Source organism: Hoplias malabaricus, chromosome 10 (genome assembly GCF_029633855.1).
Source record: "Hoplias malabaricus isolate fHopMal1 chromosome 10, fHopMal1.hap1, whole genome shotgun sequence".
Classification (NCBI taxonomy): domain Eukaryota; kingdom Metazoa; phylum Chordata; class Actinopteri; order Characiformes; family Erythrinidae; genus Hoplias; species Hoplias malabaricus.
In genome coordinates this window covers 33,319,976-33,341,783 of record NC_089809.1, presented here as the reverse complement: position 1 = coordinate 33,341,783, position 21,808 = coordinate 33,319,976, and the positions used below count along the sequence as shown (strand labels likewise).

The window sequence follows — 21,808 nt, the reverse complement described above, 5'->3', positions numbered from 1 at the left end:
GGGGGGGGGGGGGGGTGAAATGAACGCGTCTGACGTAGTTACCATTTTCTTGCGAGAAAACAGGCGAGCGGCGCACAAAGCTAGCGCTCATCCCCGAAAGCGGCGCAGCACTTTATAATTTATTTAAAAATATACATTTATTTCCTCAAAACCACAACAGCGTTGCTTTGAGTCGAGGGAGGAAGCCGAGCTGAGCGACGCTGAGCTGAGGAGCCGCACAAAGGCGCTGTAAATTCGCGGAGGAAAGGAAAGGAGAGGAGGGAGACGGAGGAGGAGGAGGGTGCAACATCACAACAACGGCTCGGTCTCCGTCGGCGGCCCGGATTGCTCTGCTCCGCGGGGCTCGGTGAGCGCGCGGCGGACGGATGGTGCGTGGAGACCTGACGGCGGCAGTATGCGAGCCCCGCGGCGCCGGAGGAGCTCCGCTGTGCTGATAGCGGCGCTCATGTCTCTCCTGATCCCGGACAGAGCGCTCTCAGCGCCGCAGAGAGAAGGTGAGACACCCGCCGCCGGGCGAAGAGAGCACCAGTGTCATAAAGAGGGATGGAGAGAGGGAGGTTTAGTACAGTTCATCCCGAGACTAGTCGTTATTGTTATTACTAGCATAACGGTTTCAAACGGCTATGCGTCGTTTGGTGAGCGGCGCTGTATGTTCCTCAGTCTGGGAGAGAAATGGTGAATGTGAAGGGCAGACTGTGTCTGGCTTTATTTATGGACTGCAGGACTTATTCTGCGGTTTAATTCGAGCGTGAGGCAGATGATAAAGTGTTAAACTGCATTTTAAAGCCGTGTTTTTGAATAGCGCTTTAAAAACGAATTAGACTCAGACGAAAAACAGGCAGTGTGAATGAATACAATGTTCACGTTAGCGTCATGGTAACGTTACTCTTCATTTGCTCTAGTTTATTATTATCGATCTATACCTGGGTTCCTGTGTTTTATATTTGTGTGTCTAATATGCAGATACAGAGCGGTATCCCATCATTTCTGTGTTTCTCTGCTATTGTGTTGAGATATATGTTATAGTATGTGATTGGTGTTTTTTTTTCTCTGTGAGGGTCGCATTAGGCCTCTAGTTTGTTTGTGTAACGTAATGCAGAGTCTGCTCTCAGCACCAGAGCAAGGACGGGGAAAAACACTCAGATCAAATCTAACAAAACATGGCAAGTGTAAATCTCTGGGCCCAGTTTTGAACCAAATCTATATTATTTATTAATGGGCTGATCAACACCAAGTATCCTCGGCATTGTTCTCCCTTTAATCATTATATTCCCCAAAGGTGTTTCTATTGTTGATCCTAGCTCAGATTTTCCATGTGTAAATCACAGGTGTTTATTCATCTTCATTGCATTTCAACATGTTTCAATCCCTGAACTGCGCCTAGCATCGAGAAAAGATTAAACATTATTTTTCACATACATATGAAAGTGTTTTATTATGATTCCTCCAGTTTTACACACGTGTCATTTGTTTTTGACCCGTATGGGGGCATTAGTGCCATTTAGGAGTATCAAATACTGCCCCCGAATTTTTTCTTTGTGTTAAGGGTAATGAAATAAATTCAGTCTCAACATTAAAGGCCACCCTTTCGTTATTATTATTATTATTATTATTATTATTATTATTATTATTATTATTATTGTTGTTGTTGTTGTTGTTGTTTTTGTTGTTGTTGTTGTTGTTTGTTTTTGGGGGGTGGGGGTTGGATTCTGAGAGTGAGCATTACTCATACAAGAGTAATACATCTCAATTTTTTAAATGCAGATATAAAGGATTTTTAAATTATATGCATGTAATGAGTTTCAGTTCAGTTATCTTAACATATGGGTTAATAATGATGTTCCCCTCTATTAAATTGCTTTTTGGTTACTGAGCCAGAAGAGAGAAACCATTAAGTTTTTAAAATTTAGAGGTGTTTTGTGAGATCTGGTGGGAGATTTTTGGACCACATATTTACATACATTTAAAGTAACAAGCAGTTCAAAAAGAAGATCGAATTTATGGACTGGGTTTGTGAGTATTAGGAATGTCTCCAATGCAAAATCAGCATTATACAGATAAATATATAATGCCAATATCAGCTTGCACAACTTTGAAATACTTATCTTTCACCATTTAGAGTTTACATATAGTTTCCTTTGTTACTCATCAGGGATGAATGCTGTATCAGCAGTATGCAATGTAACCTCTTAGAGGAGTACAAAACACAACCTACATTGCAATATGTTCTGCATTTTGTGTGCAGTTACACTTTTCCACCAGATATGTCTCCAAATCACCATGTACTCAAAAATTACATAGTGGAACTTCAATGATTGTGGTTTGGAAGATATTTCTAGAATTATTAGCAATCTTATGGTTTTCTTCTAAAATAGAATAAAAGAATAAATAAAGGCACTAAATAAGTAAGCACAAATGTGGGAATTCAGGATCTTTGACAAAATCCAAAAATTATATGTAAAAAAAAAAAACTGGCCATGTCCATATTTTATTTACTTATAAAATTTAGAAACTGGAAATAAATCTCAAACTAAACCCACCATTTTGTTCTTCCTCTTAGCCTAATGTAGGGCTGGACAATCATTCAATATCAATATATATTGCAATATAAAATATTTCAATGATATGATTTGAAAACACATTTTTAAATATGTCAATATATATTATTTACAGTCTATCACTGACTGTTGGTCATTACAGAGCACTGCCATCACTTCGTTGCACTCAATTTTAAATTAGTTTAAAAAATATGAATATTGACAAAGCCAGGAGGTTGAAATTTATTATGATATTAATTTTGGCCAAATCATATAGCTCTATCATAATGTCATTTGAAAATGATTCAAAATGACCACATCCTTCTGTTTTTTAAAATGATTTGCAAATACTGATACGAGGGCAGTAACATTTCACATTGCAGGAATAAGTATATTTTTTAATAAGGACACAGAGTGTCATTGATTTGAATCATTGCACAGCAGCCTCGTGTTTAGTAGTCCTTAAATGGGATTGAGTATATGAGAAATACTCATATGAACATTATGAAATTAATATATATATATATATATATATATATATATATATATATATATATATATTGTAGCTAAGGAACATATGAGATTAGTGAATTATGCATTCATTCACTTGTTCATTCATTAATTTTCTTTAATTGCTTTGTCCTACTCAGAGTTATGTTGGGTCTGGAGCCTACCCGGAATCATTGGGTGCAAGGCAGTAACACACGCTAGACAGGGGGCCATTTCATCAAAGAGCATCACACACTCACACACTTACACCTACAGACAGGAAAATGGAGCACCCAGAGGAAACCCACACAGACTATGGGTGAACCCCAACTCCTCACAGACAGTGACCCAAAGCAGGGATTGAACCCAACACTTCCAAACACCTTTATTATTATTAATATTAGTATTATTATAGATCATTATTATAATAATGATTATATTTTTCAATGGCTACCTATTACTTACCATGTTCAGTTTATGCTCCTACTTATCACATATCACCTACTTAAAAGCTTTGTACAACCTTGCCTAAAGACCTGTCTGAGCTCCTGACGTTGTGCTCTGTGCTCAATAAATCTAGGCCTTCAACAAATCCCTAGGTTTAAACTGTGCTCTATGTGTGGTGTACTGTTTTATTTCCAAAAATGTGGAATTCCCTACCGAAATCGATTCGGGACATGACATTTCCTAATAATAATAATAAAAACTTTGCAATAGACTCATCGGTTTTCCCTATGCTGTCAGTGCTCCAGTAATTGAATATATTCTGCCTGTGTACTTAATGTAAAGTGACCCTGAGTGTGGAAAATGCAATATAAAAAAATGTTGATGATGTTATCATCACTGCACAAAAACAAAGAGATCCCAAAAATGGCAGCTCTATGGATGAAGATCAGTTGATGTACATTTCAATTTTGTAAAGTTTTAAAGAATGCAATGAAAGGAAAAAGAAATACAAAGTGTTTTTTTTTTTAATAGAAATAGTAATGTCTGTTTAGTCTTGTTTTTTCCCCTCCTCTAAATGCAGATGAACTCCAGTTCCTCTTCAGGTTCTCCCTGATGTCTGTGAAACTCAAATGTCTGGACATGATGACTCACAGCTCTGTCAGACTCCATTGGTTACGCCGAGATGATTTTTGGAGATGATTTTGGATATATGTATGCTTGTTTATGTGTGTGTGTGTGTGTGTGTGCGTGTGAGAGAGATAGAGTTACTGTATATATGCTTAGAGGTATCTTAGAGGTGATATTCGTGCCAAAGGTTATTTTAACCCCGATGCCCTCCTCCCTTCTCTCTTCCACAGATGGTTCACCCCCCACACACGAGCAAGTTGAGGTACTCTAACTAAAAACGCCCCCCCCCATTCCCTTCTGATTTGGTACCTTCCCTATCTCAGCGAATCTTTCTCAATTATTCAACCCTTTTCCCCTAAAAGAGGCCCCACCCCCAAAACAACTTTCCAAATGCCTGTCCTTCTCACTCACTAGTGAAAAGTACAAGGAATGTCTTGTATTATGAATTCTCCAGCTCCTTTAATTTCCCTAAACTTTTAACCTTTATCTTTCAAACCTCCTCCTTCTTACCCATGCAAGTGCTGCTCTGTTCTGATTTCCTCCGCTGTCTTTCTTACTCTGACAAGCTGCCCAATGACTTATCATTGGGCTTCTGTATTCTGTTAAATATTTACTGCTCAATGCTAACTTTATAGCTCCTCTCCCTTCTCACTATTTTTTCCTCTGTAGGATTTAATTCTCTCTCTGTCTCTCTCTCTCTTTATCTATCTTTCTGTCTATCTCTCATTCTTTCTGTCCGCCTTTCTATCTGCCACACACTCTGTTATTTTACTGCTCGTTGTTTTAATTTACATAATGAGATACATCTTCCAACCAATGTCAAGAAGAATACTTAACTGCCGTGTTTGAATTTTCTCTTTCTGTCTCTGTAATTTCCTCTTCCTAGTTTCTGTTTCCCGTGATGGATCTCTCTCTCCACCGCCCTATGTGGTTATTCTCATCTCTTGCTCTGGCCTGGTCTCGTTTATTCTTCTGCTTCTCACCTGTCTCTGTTGCAAACGGGGAGGAGTTGGCTTTAATGTAAGTCTATTCTCAGATTAAACTGTATTATTGTGTGTAGGTCAGGGCACAAACTCAGGCAGCCATGTGCAATATTTTAAGAAAAATATACAGTAGTATGTAAATACAGTCACTTCAGTCACTGAATTTCACATAATCTCATGATCCATTACATTAAGCACACAAAATTACATATTTCTAAGCTGCATAAAGAGTTACATTTACATTTATTTTTATATTCTAAAGTCCAGTTTCTAATAAACTACAAAACCATCACTTAAATGTATATTTTATGGTATAAAATGTTGTCATATGAACATTCATACATTTTCCATTCATGTTTCATTTAAAGAAGTGAAAAAGTGGAGTAAAAAGTTAAAGTAATAAATTATGTAAAGATTATGTAACAGAACCGTAATAACTAGGTATCAGCACATTAAACACAGCTCCAGATACTCTAGGCTATGCATTTATAATTTCAGGAGTTTGATAATGCAGAGGGAGAGGAATGTTCTGGAGGCTCCAGTCCAGCACCTGAGGACAGTCTGTCCTCCTGTCCATCACTACCAGAGGTCTACACATTGCCTCTGCGAGACAGAACATGCCCAGCACTGTCCAACCCCACAGGTTTTTACTCATTCATTGTTTCAAATAAACACTCTACAAACACACATCATCTAACTCCACACACCTGGAGGCTCACTACCAACACCACAACTACACCTGCTAACGCACACATAGTACTGCTCCCACTTACTGTGAACATTTAGAAAACTGGGAAAAACTGGGGAAATACTGGGAACTATCCCAGTATATCTTATTTTTCAATGTACAACGGTAAAACAGTTCCTTTAAGGAATGTATCTCATATCCAATTTTATGTTGATTTTTAGTTTACTACATCATTCCATCACAGCAGCTGTCTCTCATTTTGTGTGAAAATTTCACCATGAATTGACCAATAGAAATGCTCCAAAATAACGTCTGAAAATCTTTTTACTTTCACTTCCATTGTAAGTTAAGAATGTTTTTTTCGTTCTCCTGTAACGATACTATTTTGTGAGATACATGTTTTTAATTGTACAGCTACAATTATGTAAAAGTAAAAGTTCCATGTACTCAGACCTGTCTTTGAGGATTTAACACAGTTGAATAGACTCAGAAAAATATTAAATACAACCTAAGACACATTTATCATGCAACATCACAGATACATTGTACCAGCACCCTCTTAACTAACAGCTTAACACACATACACAGACACATTTAATACATCATTCTTTCTGCCTAATCCAGACATCTTATCTCCTCTTACTTCCTACTTTCTTCACTTAATTCCACAGATTCTGGTTCTCAGTGTTTTCGGCGACACACACTCAACTACCTGCAGGAGATTGGAAATGGATGGTTTGGAAAGGTATATCCAATTAAACTGATTATGAGATAAATATAGTATACATACTTGTATACATCCACAAGAAAAAATTGTGAAATAGGCTGACTATGCTTTTAAAGGTCTTTTTAGTGAGTAAATTAGGAGTTTGTCCACTGTTTAGAGTTACACTAATGTAGATGTGGATTTTCATTAGAACGTTTTCTTAAATGTTCTCTCTGTGTTCTCACCCCCCTCTTAGGTGATTCTGGCGGAGGTGCTATGTGACTGCAGCTCCTCTCAGGCTGTTGTCAAGGAGCTGAAAGTCAGTGCCAGCCCTTTGGAGCAGCGCAAGTTCTTGGCAGAGGCAGAGCCATACAGGTTAGAGACTTTAATCAAACATGACATTTTCAGCCAATCCCGAATACAGACAAAACTTCTTGATGGTTCAACTGAATGTGACCCATGGTAGAACATTTTGTAATGGAAACTATACCTTATCAGAACCAACCAGACACTCAAAGGACACTCAAAGTTGTTAAATCTTGGCCTTGTTACTTGTTTCTCTCCATCTATCTCACTCCTCTCCTCTCTTCCTTCCTGTTTAAACTTACAGAAGCCTCCAGCATCCCAATATTCTACAGTGTTTGGGTCAGTGCAGTGAGAGTATTCCCTATTTGCTGGTCATGGAGTTCTGCCAACTGGTGAGCACTCAAAACCAGAGGTCTACACTAGCACACACCCCTCACTATAAACAAACTGCAAATCAGATTCTGGAAATCTGAGATGTGTCCTCATACTCTTAAAAATATACTTTGATTCAACTGCTTTCAAAATTGGTAGTGAAAATCATTCATTTCAAAGCACACCTGACTCAGTGTATGTTTTTAGCATTTAAAGATTTTTAATCTAAGGGTGTATTCTTAATTGCTTAGATTTATGTTTAAGATAAATATATAGGCTAACTAATTAAATTGATGCCAATATGTGTGTGTGTATATATATATATACAAAGAATCAGCACTTAATTTGTGTATCTAAACTATTGACTATTGACTATTGAATATTGAATTATATTTTAGTACATAATGCATAGCTATAATATAATTGCCATGTGTATGTCTTCCAGGGAGACCTAAAAAGATATCTTAGAGCTCAGAGGAAGTCAGACGGCATGACACCAGACCTTTTAAACCGTGACCTCCTGACATTGCAAAGAATGGCGTACGAGATCACATCAGGCCTCCTGCATCTTCATGAAAACAATTACATACACAGGTGAGTGTGAGCAAACTCCAGTCTATCTTTTACCTCCAGCTGTATATCCCTGCAAAAACACCAGAAGATAAACCAAAACTGTTCTATTACAGGGACTATCTGTAGCAGGAGTGGGAAACTTTTCATTTAACTGCATTAAACAACCTATCTACCACCCAGATAGCTGTTATTTCACTCAGATCAAACTTCACCTGCACAATTTATGGCTCTTGCTACTCAAGGAGCTCTGCTTTGGAAAGTTGTTATGCAGAAAGACTCCAATTTCCACAGGTGCCAGACAACATTTTAGTAAATGTAGATTGATGGTCACAACTCAGGGATGTAAATGGAAATGGTTTCTTTATGCTTTTGTCTTCCTTCAGTGATCTGGCGCTGAGAAACTGTCTGCTCACCTCAGATCTGACAGTCAGGATTGGAGACTATGGTCTCTCACACAACCACTACAAGGTACAGAAACACTGATTCAGTTACACTTCCAGTAATCTACTTGCCCAGGCATTGCAGTTTAATGAATATTTACCAAACCTACCCAGATGCCTAGCTATTGGCTTTCCCTGGCAATTTATTTGTATTGAATTATGGTGATTTGAGCTGTTTCTCATTTAAATGTTTGCAAAATTGTGTATTTATTTATAATTAATTTATAAAAATCAATGACAGTGTCCAAAACACCAGAGTCAAAGGCACTGAAATTATATCTTCATATGCCTCATCATAAATTATTTATTAATTAATTAATTATTATTTAGCCATTAATTTATATTGCATCATAGCAGATCACAGACGATATAATATTTATATAATAAATTTCAGTTCGCTGAACATGAACATGACCTTTTAATCAAAAGAACACAAAATCTAATTTCCCTGAATCTTGAATGATGAGCATTGTTGTCGTTTCTGTGTCACTTACAGGAAGACTACTATCTGACTCCAGATAAGCTGTGGATCCCTCTGCGCTGGATCTCACCAGAGCTGCTGGAGTTCAGAGGAGGATTGATGGTCACAGACCAAACAAAATCCAGCAATGTGTGGTATGGGCAATATGGATCCATCCATGAGGCCACTGTTTAGTAGATAAATGAACTGATCATGGAATAATTAAATAGAGTTGGACAAAAAACAGTATTTTTGTACATGATTAAATGTAGACATAGTCCTGAATTAACCATTTCAATCAAAGTAGAACAAAGAAAAAAATGAGATGCTTCTGTATTTTTACTTACCCATTAATATATATAAATTATAAAAAAATTGGGAGTATCAGACCTGGTTTTATTTCTTTATAAGCTTTAAATGAGTAAACAATCTACTGGCCTTCTGTAAGAAATATACCTCATGATACTAGAGAATGTGAGTGTGTAGTATCAAATTAATTTTGTTTTCTTTTCAATATCCAGTACAGCATTTTCTGCTTTTATCTGACCAACAATGACACCCACTGAAAATTATATCCTTAGTAGCATTGTATTTCTAACTCTGTTTTTACTTTGAAATTGAATTGTGATTTTGAATTGTGATTTTGGTGCTCTGAGTTTAATTATATACAACCACACCATAATCAGTTTAATCTTTTACGTCTCTCACTACATTTTCCTTTTTGATTGGCAGGTCTTTAGGTGTGGTGATTTGGGAGCTATTTGAATTTGGTGCCCAGCCACACAGACATCTGAGTGATGAAGAAGTCCTAACCTTCGTCATCAAGGAGAGGCAGATCACGCTGGCCCAACCCCGTCTCAAACTCTCCCATGCTGACTACTGGTCAGTTTCTCTGATGTCTAATTTAAGACACTAACAGCGCTCATAGTGTTAAAAAATGTAAATATGCAAATCAAGGAGAAGTTTACCTCAAGCTCTTTATGTTTTTAGGTATGAGGTCATGCAGTCATGCTGGCTTCCACCCTCTCAGCGGCCAACAGTCAATGAAGTCTTTATTCTCCTTTCCTCTCTTCTGGCTGCTGAAAAAGGGAGGGGGGTATCAGAGGATGAGGATGAAGAGGAATATGAGGAACAGCATGGCAGAGGAAGAAGAGGAGAGAGCGAAGAATCATTTGAAAGACGATGGGATTCTCTCCGACCCAGTCTGTTTCTATCAGCTACTGGTGATCGGCATAGAGAGAGAGATTACAACAGAGAAGATGGAAGTTTCAGAGGGAATGGTAACTCTTTCCCTCTGCTGGATCCTGTCAATGCGATCACTCCCACTTCATCTGAGCTTGATGATATTCTGACAGTCACAGAGACTAGTAAAGGATTAAATTTTGAGTACTTCTGGGAGAAGGCCCACGGTAGGAGAGGCTACAAACCTCTTCCTCCTCCCCAGCCAATACCTACTCCTAACTCTGGGCACAGACAGTCTCTGGACACACCCACAGTTGTACCTGTGATCAGTGCTCGTAGCCCCTCATTAGCTAGTGAGTATTACATCCGCTTGGAAGAGCACACTCCTCAGGATAAATCCCCTTCTCTGAAAGTTAAAGCATCCTCATTAGGTGTAGATTCAGTTAGCCCTGGGGATTTGGAATTGGTAGAGATTCGTAATGGGACACTTGGAAAGGAAGGACCTATTTGTGGGTACCAGGAAAAGTTTGGACGAGGTGCTTCCCATACAGTTCAGACTGTGAGGTCCAGTGAAATTCAGGTTCTGGTGCCAAACACAGGCTTGGTTGAGTTTAGTAAAGAAGGTTGCAATAGAATGACAGATTTTGCAGTGGTAGATGTTGGAGACAGAACCGGGGATATGAAAAAAGACCAGAGTTTGAGGCGTTCTGGATCTTTATCTTCCCAAGTACCCATCCTCCCTCCAAAACCCCGCTCACTGTCCACCTCTTCAGGCAACCACTTACACTCACGACCCTTACCTGTTCCTCCTCCAATATATCCCCGGGCATATGGGCTGGGTCACTATCCTGGATCCTCTTACCCCATAGGAAAACCAGAGACATCAGATCCATTGTTTATGAGCAGCTGTTCTTCATCAAAAGGCAACTTTGATCATTTGGGATTCAATCGTACACACCAGACACTGCCTCCATCTCCCTCTCTCTCGCCATCAATTCCCCCATCTTCCGGAGGTCCATCCATGTTTCCTCCACCTCAGACATGTCCACCCCCACTCCCCCCACATTTTAGACTCCAGAGGGGCTCCTACCATCATTATTCTGGAGAAACATTTCCCAGACATAACAATGCTGCAGTGCACTTACAAAGAGACCCATTAAGCTGTGACTATACTGACATGCAAACTTGTCATGCTGACAGAACCTTGACACGTTTGCAGTCATTGCACAAAGAGTCCCCAATGGACAGAGAATTGTCCTACTCCAAAATGACTTGCTCACAGTCCATGTTTCCAGAGTTTGAGAGAAAGACCTCCTCCAGCCCAGCATACTCAGAAGAAGAAGAAGAAGAAGATGATGATGATTCCCCCTTCTTGTCTCCCTGCAGACCCAGCAGTGGCACTACTATTGAACACACCAGCCTGGCTGGTGACTCAGACCCTGTTACAAGTGAACTCTTTTCCAGAGGAATGAAACGAACTCAATCTCGTCTTGACACCATTCTTCCAGCCATCTGGAAGGAGGATGCTGAAATGCACCGGGAGCGAGTTGCAGCAGCCAGGAAATCCCCAATACATCTGTTCCTGACAGAAATCTCCAACGAATCCTCAGACTCAAACATGGGACAAAGCTCATGGAACAGGGAGAATGACAAGCAGAATGGATTTGGAGGGATGAGACGCTCCCAGTCGCTCCTCACTGAGCTTGACTCTGCCACACAGGCATGGGGGTCAGACATAGGATCTCTGACTGGACAAGACAATGGTCCTAAAAGGAGGGATTTGTTCCTCACTGAAATTGATACAGCAGTGTCAGATTGTGAAGATGTGTATGACGGCGATGGGGGAAGCCCAGTATCTCGCTTTGGAACCACACCCTTCCCTTATGCACGTCCCCAGGACTTACCAACATATGCCGAAGCAGAAAAAGCCTATTCTCAAGGAATGAAAAGGTCTCGCTCTCTCTTGTCTGAGGTAAACGTAGAGACCGAGGACCCTGAGTCTAAGAAAGAGGAAATGACTAGAGAGGAGTTCCTAAGAGAGATCCAGTCAGCTGAGACATTCCTGACCGAGATAATAACAAGACAACGCAAGCAGGAGGAATGTCTGTCACCTATAGCAATATCACCTGAATATGAGACAATATGCATTGACCCAGAATCCTCACAAACTATCAGATTTGAGTCTGACAGATCATCAGGAAAGCCGCTTAGTGATACGAAAGAGGCAATCTATGCTCAAGTTACAAAAAGAGCTAAAAAAACTGAAATAAAAGTTGCAATGCGTCCAGAAATTCCAGTTCTACAAATAGCATCAGAATTACATAACCTTAAAATGGAGCAAAAATTTTTCCCTGATACTGCTCCAGACATGTCTGAAACAGACACAAAACTCCAAAGTCCAGTTGATTTTGCTCCCTCAGGCATCTTGCCCAAAACAGGTATTCTGATGGACCGCCTGACTCCTCTCATAACAGAGAAAGAAGTCACTGACATAACTGAAAATAGAAAAGAGGGATTAGAGCACAATGTATCTATCCAAACTGAAACCAGGGATCAAAATCAATTGAGTGATAAATCTGAGAGTGCTGGCACCATTACTGGGGTGAACATTGAAGACAGGTTAGAGCAGGTACAGGTAAAACAAGATGTGGGCAGTCCAGTCAGCCTAGTGACCCCAGACTCAGGCATAATTTATAAAACTGAAGTAGGGGTAAAATATCATGGTTCACCTGAAAGTTCAGAACAGTCTATCTTAAATATGTCAACATTCATTGATTTTCATGAGCATGAAACTTCAGCAAGTACAGCTGGCTCTACAGCCACAAAAGACCATGGCACAGATTTGTTTCCCACTGTTAATCAACACAGAAAATGTCCAGACACCACTCAGGCCAAGCCCCAGGTCTTAAAAATAGAGTCATCTACTAATTTAACTGGGCAGCCTACTGTAATTGAAAAAGGAAAACAATCAGACACCAGATATGATAAAGAAACAGAAATATCCAATAATATCTCTTCAAATGAGCCTGCGCATCTGGACAAATGCAGCATAGACACATTCCCCTTTACCTTGGCAAGAGAACCAAACTCTGATCAGTCCCTGTCCACTATTACACCCACAGACTCCACTATGTCACCTCTTACCTCTAACTCTATGGACTGCCTCACACCTGGAGACACATGGACTGGTGGGGGTGGGTCTGGCTGGAGGGTACTTGGGACTGAAACACCCCACCGGGACTCTGCCTATTTCTCTGATAGTGATTGGGATGGTGGTGAGGGTGTGCCTAGAAAAGGGAGTGATGTTCTTTGTTCCTCACGTCCTGGCAGTGGCAGAGCAGGTGGTTTATTAATGGGAATTGAGGAAAAAATTGAAGTGGATGATGATGGTCCAGTAGGGCAGGAGAGCTTGGTAAACAAAGTGAAATCCAAGGAGCATGTACTGGAACTATTTTCAGATACAATGGTTATAAGGAGATCTGGTGATGGCATAGAGTCAGTGGAGGTTAGCATTACTGAACCGAGCCTCAGCCATGATAATGATAGTGTGAGTATTTCTGGGGACTTAAAGACTGAAAGCAGTACTGAGCTGATTGACAAGTTTCTTTCCACAATTGAGGATGAGCCGCTGAAAAGGGCTTTGTACAGAGATGAGTCACAGCTTAATTTTCAAATGTCCTCTCTTGAAGATTCAGTTAAGTTTCACAATTCAGGTTGCAATGTTGAGCTGCTTCCTAAAACAAAACCAAGTTATGTGGAGGAGCTCGTTGAGCATCAAGTATATGTGAATGCTAATGAACATGAATTGATTGAGGTAAATTCTTCAGAGTTTATAGAAATGCAGAAGCAGACACCCACATCAGAGAGTAATGAATCCAACTTATCTCAGTGTTACAGTGTCCAGTCAGAAACTTTGCCATATTTTAGTTCTATCAAGATTAATGATAAATCTTGTATTGAAGACACAATGTGCAGCTTAGCACCCTCCATGTGGTCTGAAACTAATAGAGAGGTGACACCAATAAAAGAGAGGCAAGCCATGGATTTGCAAGGGGTAGCAAACAGTGAACTGGGCTTGAGAAATCTGTCTTATACTGAGGAAAGAGAAGATGAGCAGGCAAAATTAAAGTCAGAAACTGAAGGGCAATTAACTGCTGTTGAGCTCTGCTTCATAACCAAGAATTCTCCAAACACAGAAACGGAACAAGGCACGCCAATGGAGATCACAAAAACGCAATGTATTTCTGGCAATGTATTTCCTGAGGAAGCCTCAAAAGAACTGAAGACAAAAGAATTGTGGAATACTTTTGAGAATGAAGGTGCAGATGGATGTCTAAAGGGAGAATTAGATTGCCATCGATTCCAGCAAGATCTTCCCTTGTGGTCAGCTGAAAATGATCAATGGGCATCGGCTGAAAGTGAACTATGGACAACAGCTAAGCTTCAGAGTTCTGAAAGAGAATTAGGATCAGAGTTCTCCCCAGGGTTCATAAAGAACAAGTGGACAGAGTCCGAGCGATTGGTCGCCGGCTGTGAATTTTGGGAAGAAGAAGTAAATGATGAACTGGCAAAGAGTGAGCCTCATCCTACCGTTCTGGAGACACATGAAAACAACTGCAATGAGGAAATGCTTCAACAGGCCAATAATTCCGCACAACAGACATTTGCCAGTTGGATTCAAGAAGCTCCTGAAGCTAGACAGGAAACATTGCAGATGAAGGCTATTCATCAGGAGGAAAACATTGAGAATCTTGACTTAGAAAATGGAGAGCCAGGAGATGAACTGAACTGCACAAATGTGGAGGTGGATAATCTGGAGAACCCAGAACATGAATTTTTGCCCCACTTTAATGGTGTTGGAAGAAGCAATGAATTCCCAGGTTCCAAAGTGTACATGCAAAATGAAGCAGATGAAGATGACCATTTGTATGTTGAAGAGAATCAAAACTTCAACAGAATAGCCAACGTCTTTAACACAGAGTATGAGGCAGGACACAGAGATGGTGTAGAGCACTCTAACTTATACTGTGATTTAGTGTCTAAATCTGAAGGTATGAAAAATCAGAATGAATCTCATACTAACCACAACAGCTATGTGACTGCACTTGTTGAAAACGATTGCACGAAGTTCTTGGCCATTCCCTCAACTTCAGCCGGCACAGCTAATACTGTGATTTTACCCCATATATCTGCATCATACCAAGAAAGTTACAACAGTCAAACTGACAAACAGGATGTTGAAAACCACTGCCAAATACCAAACAGGGAGATAGAGGATGTTACATTTTCTGAAAAAGTTTCTCTGTCTTGTCCCAGCCTCACTATTTACAATGAAGCAGAACCATGCACAATTCACACAGGCAATGTCCAGTGTTTCTCTCCTGCCTTTGTGTCTGTGGAAATTTCAGACAGTGAAGCTCCTCATCATGCACAGTTGAATGACTGCCAAGGTCCTAACAATTTCCCAAACACAGTCCACCACATAGAGATTAAGTCTAGTGCAAACTTACAGAATGCAGCTGATCAGGCCTGGCCTGATGTAATAGACCAACAAAGTCCAACTGTCTTCTCAGATGATGCTGATTTCTTAAATCAGATTGAGAGAGAACATTCCACCAGCACTCACAGCAAAGGGATTACAGCAAATTTGGGACACAAAACGCACATGTCATTAATTACTGAAAATCAGACTCATCTGGTGTCGGACTGTATCAATGAGGACGACAGAAATAGCATGTCTCATCCACCAATCTCTCAGAGCACCTTGAACTCCATCCCAGAGTTGCTGATCTCAGAGTGGAAGGATTTGGACGAGGAGCCATTGGAGGATTTTGAAAAGCTGGAGAAACTGTGCTGTATTTCTGGAGATGAAGATATTCTTGGAGATCTCTTCTTGGGAAACTTGGAATTGCTTGAATCTTTGAAAAAGAGTGTGACGACGGAGCAGGATCATGAAAACTTGGGATCTTTAGAAAGCAAGACAAGGGTTGAACTGAAAGAAGAGGTTGATGGAATTTCAGATATCTCCATGTTAAAATCACAAGGCGTAGCTCAGAATGAGTTGGGATCTAAGTACTTCCCAGAAGGCTCTCAGCATTTACTGGACAAGAAGGCCTCACCAAATGTTTCGCCATGCCATTCGAGTGAAGGCAGCAAAGGTCAACAATCACTGTCACAAGTGCCAACAAAAAATGGACTAATGATGCAGGTAAAGGAAATCCACAGGACATGACACATTGGTTTTAAATATGCTCAGTTTAAAAAGCATGGCTATTGAAAACAATTTGTCTGTTTGAATAGTCAAACATTTAAGTTAACACAAGCATTAAAATTCATTTTATCATGTGTTTTATTCCACAAATTTTAACCAATGCTCGTTATTTTGCATTCTGTGTAGAGGATATGTTCATTTAATTTGAATCAGTTAAACCCTGAAATGGATTAAGTAGAAAATAATATGGTTAACTACTAGTTTTGGTTAATTACGTGATTCATTTAAGATGCAAATTCTTGTGTCCCAACATCTTTTGTCTACTTGAACATTACTAGAAAATACACATTCTGCTTCAGTTGTTACTTCCATGGTTTCATTTAATTTATAGATCCTAATACAAATGACCATCCCAAAGTTAGACTTCAGTCATTTGACTACACTACAAAGCCTACTCATCCATTTATTTATGTTGTGGCAATCTACATCATCTGTCACACTTCTTTTTAAGGTGTGTGAAGAAAAACTGCAGTACTCCCTCAGTGAGAATGTCAAAACCAATGTGCTCTGGGGATCTACCCTCACTGACAGCGTCATACTGCGTCCTTGGGGAGACACTAACACCACCAATGACACTGATGCTGCCAGGGAAAAGCCCTCCCAGGACCATGAGATGTATGTTGTGTACACATGAATATGAGTGTCTAAATAGCAAAGCCCACTGGCAAGTCAGCTAGAATGACATTAAGTATGTTAAATTGTAAAACCCTGAATAGAAATGTATTGCCAGATCAAACCTTAGCATAACATGTCTCTTTGTTGTTGGCCAATGTGTACAGTAAACAGAATTCACAATACATTAGAACAGATAACCATACACCATAGTTTTTGATGTGCCACCCTTTCGAGAAGCTGTGTATCGTTTTTTCTTGTATTGATTTGACTTATCTGTCTCAGCAGTAGAAGTGAAGCACTCCCCTCTAGCCCTGTTTTATCCCAGACTGAAGAAGATGAAACAGAAACAGAAAGGTTGACAGTGGTGGAGCAGCCTGAAGTCTCACCTGCCCTGCCTGCTACAAACCAAGCGATGAAAGGTAACTTCACCCACCAGTTAGCAAAAACAAAACGGACAGTATGATATAATGAAATGTCTAATGTTCATGCAATCATCAAGATTCCTTTCCTATATGCTAGCAATCAAATTTACTACACTTTATCATTTATTGCAATATTGCTAGGCTTACATGCCACTTGCTGACCTTACAGTGGCTGGAATCATTACTAACACTGTGTGGTGACAGATCTTTAACACTGTGCTAACAAAGCTTCCTCTTGCATTCTCTTCATCTTTGTTTCCATTTTCATCCTCCTCTTTTCTAGCTAAACTGGCTCGTCTCTCCCTTTCCCTCCCTCCACTTGCACTCTCACTCCCACTCTCTCCTGGACCCAAAGGAGGATTCTGGGATGGGGGCGACCACAGATTTAGTAGAAGGAGAGGAATCTTAGCTGGAAGCGATCCCGAAGAAGACGAGGAGGAGGAACAGGAGGATGAGTCTTCTAGAAAAGTTATTGTCATCACAGAAACGGATGTTCAGAAACGAGTAGGTCTGCGGAGCCTCCTGAAATCGCCCAAGGAGCCTCTGGACAAGGAGAACCGCGACCATGGACGCAACGTGTCCTTCTTCGATGATGTCACAGTCTATCTTTTTGATCAGGTATGACAGAATCCCAAATAAAGCTTTGTCCTATTGTAGAGCTTAAAACCTGCCAAGGATACTGATAACAAAAAACAGAGTGGAAAGGTTTTAAGGTTTCTTCAGTTTACATTCATTTATGAGCTTGAATAAAAATCAGACAACTTTATAAACTCACTAACTCCTTGCTAATCTTACTTTGCAGGAAACTCCAACTAATGAGCTGAGTTCTGGCTCTACACCTACCAGTCCATCTCCTCTTGGAAAACTGGCTCACGTCGATGGACATGGTGAGTTTAACCTGTAATCTGTTTGACAAGCTGTTTAACAAAGTTCTCCAGAGCACGTTTCAGGACATCGAGTCACATAATAAATCATCACTTTCAACAATATTCCTTTCATGTTAATGCTTTATCAGAATCTCAAAACTATTGAGTTCATTTTTACAACATTATGCGCCAGTAAATTTGATAAAGCGGCTGACTGAATGTGAGTTTGAGCTGCATTATTTATTTATTTTTTACAAATCATTACTAAATTTAGATGCTCTCATTCCTCAGCCTCTCTCAGAGTGCAGAACAGTTCAAAGCTCTGCCAAGTCTATTTCAGGAGCTGAGATACTAAGCTTTTGTACCAGAAGAGATGAGTAGATGAAGCATATAACTGTTGTCTCTTTAATAAGGATCAGCCTGTATTAGTTATACAGCTTTACACTACATCCTATAAATGTAGAACTTTTTTATAACCAGATCAACCAAGGCAAATGTTGATTAATAATTGAGCTAGAAGAGTTCTTGTATAAAGTCCTTATTTCTGATGGTTCGGAATGTGTAAATACAAAGTACCTTGTTAGAAATGTTCAGAGCAAAAAGAAGATCACAATGATATTAAGCCTCATTCATCTTGTAAATGAAACATATTCCTTCCCAACAGGAGCAAGCAACCACAAGCCCAGCAAGAGCAAAGATCATGTGAAGCCAAGATCCCCCACATCTGTCAGTTCAGCTCCATCATCACGCTTCACTGTCAGCCCTGCAGATGACCCTCATTTAGTGTGACCCACTCTTCCCACACACCTGGAGAAAATGTAGCTCTCTGGAGTGACAGAGTTGTCTCTGCAGTCATCGACAAGCACGGTGGCTCCTGGAGGTTATTTTTTTAAATCAGGCTAAAGAAAGACTCCTGTGTCCAAGGCTGGAGATATTCCAGGTTTTATTTGCTGCAGGAGCTGGTCCATTCTGTGCAAAGTAGGAGTCCTTACAGCTGAGCAGCCTGGAGCTATGTAAAATCTGAAATGGAGTTTACGGCTATGCAATGGGAGTCTTATTGTGTACCAGCTTAACTGCTCTATTTTCATGGCTTCTTAAAGTACATTTGTATTCTAATTCTCTTATACACAAGGGGAAGCACTTTCTTTGACCAGTACCTGTCTATTTGTGAGCTTGAATAGAAATAATGCCATTGTAAATTTGTTCTCATTGCAGTCAAACATCCTCGTAGGCTCGAGAGGGCAATTCCAAACTCCCTATTTAACAGTGCAGTGCTCTTTTAGTATTTGTACAAATGAATAGTGAAATACGACAGTGTACAAACTCATTTTAGAAACCACTTATTTTAGATGTATTCTTAGAATGCACGAAAACAAAATGAAACTGCTACCTACTGTTATGTTTTATACTGTATTTTTTATTGCAAATTGTTAATAATTTCTCTGTTAATTTATGTCATTGTGTATGTATGTATTTATTTAATTATATATTTATTTACTGTATAACTGCAACAATTGCACATTTACTTTGCATATCTTTTGATGTTCTTAATAAGTTGCTTCATCCATCTCATTGAATAAAGCCAGATATTTCCATAAGTATAAATGTTTTGAATATTTTATATTATTTAACTGTTTGTAGATGTTAATGTGTATCTATTTGTCATTTAGTGTGTCTATTTAATAATGTTATTTTAACAGTGTATTTGACATTTTCTCCATTAATTATGTTCAAAGCAATTACTGTTGCTAAGCATGGTGGGGGTGGGGGGGGGGGCACACATGGCCATGAGTGGAGTAACCAGTTGATTCACATTATTTTGATGGTCAGTCAGTGAACCAGATTATTTGTAAAGTTGGTTTTAGCATCTGTTTCATTGCAAGGTTTCGTAAGGTTCTGTGTAACCTGGGGAGAAAAAAAAAAACATAAAATCACATGGAGACTGTGAAACATTTAATGAACTGTTTGATGAAAATAAATTGTACTGGATTATAATACCCTGCTGTATAAGACGTTTTATATATTTAAAAATTTTAAACATTTTGTTAATGATGATTCTAAATATGCACGTATGGTCATATCAGCATATTATCACCACCTCTTTGTTTTTTACATAACTGTTCATTCTTTCAGTTCTATTGACCACATATAGGAGCACTTTGTAGTTCTACAATTACAGACTGTACTCAATTTGTTTCTCTGCTTACTTTGTTAGTATGTTCATCAATGGTCAGGACCCCCAGAGAGCAGGTATGATCTGGGTGGTGGGTCATGCTCAAAGCTGCAGTGACACTAATGTGGTGATGGTGTATAGTGGGGTGTTGTGCTGATACAAGTGGATCAGAAACAGTAGTGTTGCTGAGCTTTTTAAACCCCTCGGTGTCACCGCTGGACTAAAAATAGTCCATCAACTAAAAATATCCAGCCAACAGCATCCTGTGGGCAGTGTCCCATGACCACTAATGAAGGACTGGAGCAGTGGTTATCAGTCCTATTGGTTACTGACCATTGAAGCACAGGGTGAAAGTGGGCAAACAAAATATGCAAGATATTTATTCATTCATTCATTGTCTGTAACTGCTCATCCAGTTCAGGGTTGCGGTGGGTCTGGAGCCTACCTGGAATCACTGGGCGCAAGGGGTATGCAAGATATTTAATCTGTAATTGTGGAAGTACAAATTTGGCTTGTACAGAAAGTGGAGCTCATAAAATGGATAATGAAAGTAGAAAACTAGGGGCTGTTCTAATATTATGACTAATCAGTCTAATTGGTAATAGTAGAAATTGCCTGAAGGTGTGAGTGACTGGGTGAGTGTGTGATGCCCTGTGATATACTGGAGCCCTGGAAAAAAAATTTGAGTAGACCATGTCTGAACCTGACAAAGTGGTTAAAGAAGATGAATTAATTAAGTAAGTAACTAAGTAAGTGAGTATGGAAGCCCAGTTCCGTTACTTATAATAGTAATAAATAAAAAGGCCATACGCTAAGTCATAATTATGAGATACTAAGTCATAATAGTATCTCATAATTATTACTTAGCATCTCATAATCATGACTTAGCATGTTTTTTTTTTCAAGTGGCGGAAACAATAGGGTGACCAGACGTCCTCTTTTACCCGGACATGCCCTCTTTTTTAGACTTAAAAAATGTCCGGGCGAAATTTCAGAGACGTCCGGGATTTTGTTTTTCTAGAGCTTATATAGATTTTCGATAAGCTTCGTTCACAAACTAGTCCCGCCCTCCCCTACTCCGTTTGGTTCGCTTGAGTGAAAGGGGGCGTGGTGAAGTAGCCTAAAATCTTTAGATTGGACGGTCTGACTGTAGAGCTACCGTTATTGGTCGATAACCTTCACTGTAAACATTTAATTGGTCAGTCTGCACGTCAGTAGTCCTTCTTTACGCCAGGCAAAGCTCACGTACTTACCCTCATCTCGAGCAGCTATGCCGAAACGTAAATGTAAGTTCTCGGATGAATTAAAAAAAGAAAATCCCATGTTTTCCCATGTGTAGCAGATAAAGGTGTAAAGCTCATCCAACCCCCCCCCCCCCCCTCCTTTTCACCATTTCAGATCTGGTCACCCTAGGAAACAAGCCATTTTACCTGGCCTACTTGTCCATGGTTGCTGTCCTTCTCAATCGATTTTACTTGTTATAATACCACTGAAATTTGACTCTGGAATATTTAGTAGCGATGAAATTTCACGGAGCGACCCATTCTTTCACAAATGATGCATGCTTAGGTGCTTGCATGCAGCTTAGATGGCCATGAAAGTGATTGGAACACCTGAATTCATCCAGTTAGCCCTATATTGGCCAGTAACT

General features: G+C 39.7%; 1 protein-coding gene across 2 annotated transcripts; it reads left to right on the top strand.

Moving 5' to 3' along the window:
- The first annotated feature begins 39 nt into the window (after window positions 1-39).
- On the top strand, window positions 40-19,561 carry lmtk3 (lemur tyrosine kinase 3). 2 transcript variants are annotated; one of them, XM_066682662.1, is made up of 16 exons: window positions 40-494; window positions 4,987-5,120; window positions 5,582-5,726; window positions 6,443-6,516; window positions 6,734-6,852; window positions 7,088-7,175; window positions 7,601-7,749; window positions 8,112-8,196; window positions 8,665-8,783; window positions 9,361-9,510; window positions 9,619-16,018; window positions 16,533-16,696; window positions 16,982-17,115; window positions 17,402-17,736; window positions 17,921-18,005; window positions 18,649-19,561. In XM_066682662.1, the coding sequence occupies exons 1-16, from the start codon at window positions 395-397 to the stop codon at window positions 18,771-18,773; spliced, it is 8,406 nt and encodes a 2,801-aa protein (XP_066538759.1). In that variant the 5' UTR covers window positions 40-394; the 3' UTR covers window positions 18,774-19,561. The 2 variants fall into 2 exon arrangements, with proteins under 2 accessions (XP_066538759.1, XP_066538758.1); XM_066682661.1 differs by having other exon boundaries at window positions 16,979-17,115.
- Window positions 19,562-21,808: the final 2,247 nt, after the last annotated feature.

Bases quoted from the DNA above. Each gene is read 5' to 3' on its own strand.
- lmtk3 (XM_066682661.1), top strand. From the start codon at position 395: ATGCGAGCCCCGCGGCGCCGGAGGAGCTCCGCTGTGCTGATAGCGGCG. The intron at 495-4,986 runs GTGAGACACCCG...TCCTCTTCCTAG, and splicing joins CTCAGCGCCGCAGAGAGAAG to TTTCTGTTTCCCGTGATGGA. The intron at 6,853-7,087 runs GTTAGAGACTTT...TTAAACTTACAG, and splicing joins GCAGAGGCAGAGCCATACAG to AAGCCTCCAGCATCCCAATA.